At 39.3% G+C, this 1633-nt stretch overlaps 1 protein-coding gene across 5 annotated transcripts in view; it reads left to right on the plus strand.

Moving 5' to 3' along the window:
- Nucleotides 1-1487, plus strand: part of LOC103373482 (hemicentin-2-like) — a 25975-nt gene extending 24488 nt beyond the window's left edge. For all 5 annotated transcript variants that reach the window (XM_008303371.1, XM_008303376.1, XM_008303377.1 and 2 more), the window contains 2 exons: nucleotides 751-820; nucleotides 913-1487. In XM_008303371.1, coding sequence (XP_008301593.1) covers nucleotides 751-820; nucleotides 913-999 — 157 coding nt within the window. In that variant the 3' untranslated portion in view covers nucleotides 1000-1487. The remainder of the gene's footprint in view (nucleotides 1-750; nucleotides 821-912) is intronic.
- Nucleotides 1488-1633: the final 146 nt, after the last annotated feature.

The raw sequence follows: 1633 nt of genomic DNA on the forward strand, positions 1-1633 counted from the left end.
CACAAATTCCCTGAAATGCTGGCTATGCTCCTGGCAGAGCAGAGTTTGTACGTGTGGCTCCACTGCATGATCTCAAATGTGTGTGACTGCATTGTAGCAACATAAACAGAGAAGTGAGAGTCGAAGACGTGTGAATGTAGCTTGTTGTGCAAACTCATGCAAACAGAACAACTGTTGGTAACTGACAGTTGACGCAGTGGATTGAGACAAACTATTGCTTCACTCTCTGTTCTGCCAGCAAACACATTAGTGTCAGGAATCATTTGAACAGAATGGTAGTAGTTACAACCCCATTACTGCACAATTAAAGACATATACATGTACTTGCATATACAGTGTGAAAATATGATGGAGATCATTGTGCACATTCGCTTTAATAAGGAACATCATTTTTGTTTGGTTAATGTGCTGTTATTTCCTACTTTATGTTGTGTGTAATTGAGAATGTGTATGCTCTCATCTGGAATAGTTGCTCCTGCTTTGTGGAAAAAGTAAGGCTACAGCAGTTTAGAAATATTTTTATCATCAGCAAATTGGAAGAATTGGAACCAGGAATGTTTGGTGTTGTTGCATATATAAGAAAAAAGACTCAAATTATTCATTGATTTTCTTTTGTCACTATAAGATTCAAAATGATTTATCCATGGACGGAACTTTAACTTTCTCAAGCTTGTAGAATAAAGCCTCTGAAACACCTTAAAAGTGCTGAGAAGAGAGGTGCCATTATCAGTCAATGCTTTATCTCTGCAGAAAGTTTAGGACCAGGACACCGAATGGAGATCCAGTCCAGAACCAGGATCCTCCTCAGCCTGGAGAAGAGGTCAGAAGCACTTTGTCATCGTTACTGCTGTTGTGTTTTTCTGTTTTATTTTCTGTCCTTATTGAACTTTACTTTGACCTCTATCTTCACAGGTGCCCCTCCGTCAGGGTCACAGGGCAAATAACAAGAAGAGGAGTCAGTACAAAGAGAGGCTGAATTCAATCTATGGTCACATGTGAGCTGGGAGGCCATTCAGATGAAAGTTTGAAAGATACGCAGACAAGAGGGAGAAGAAATTTGATGGACATCCTGTTTTGTTTTTTTTTAGTATCAAAGCAGGTGTTTCAAAGGAAGGTCATCAGAGGGAGGACAAATGTCTTCATGTTAAGACATGAAGTTATTAAAATCGGCCTTTATATTTATAGCAGTAGGAGAAATGTAATATGTTCTGTTGCATGAATGTTTTAATAGTAGCATTGCACAGTGAATGTTGTCATAATGACAATAAAGTTTCCTCAAATGTGCATCGTTGAATTTTGTAGCATAAAAGTCACTTGTGTTTTGTACGTTTCACTTTTTAAGTACAGTTTTGTTTGAAGTTATTCCAGTGGAGGACAAGTGTGGGTTGCTCTGCTGCTTTACTCAGTGGACACAAGGAGTGAACAATATTTATGCTGTAATTCTGCTGGCACACCAAATGCTATAAAATGAGATGGTTTAACGTCAACAAGTCTGGTCTGATTCTTGTCATTGTGTGTTGTGGTCCATACAAGCTGGTGACTCCTGCAGACACACACAGCTCACTGAGACCCGATTAAGGTAAACCTTTGACATGCACTGAGCGCATGTTAAGCATCAGGGTGGTTTCCTGTG

This window comes from Stegastes partitus, unplaced genomic scaffold (assembly GCF_000690725.1).
Source record: "Stegastes partitus isolate 25-593 unplaced genomic scaffold, Stegastes_partitus-1.0.2 Scaffold1992, whole genome shotgun sequence".
Taxonomy (NCBI): Eukaryota; Metazoa; Chordata; class Actinopteri; family Pomacentridae; genus Stegastes; species Stegastes partitus.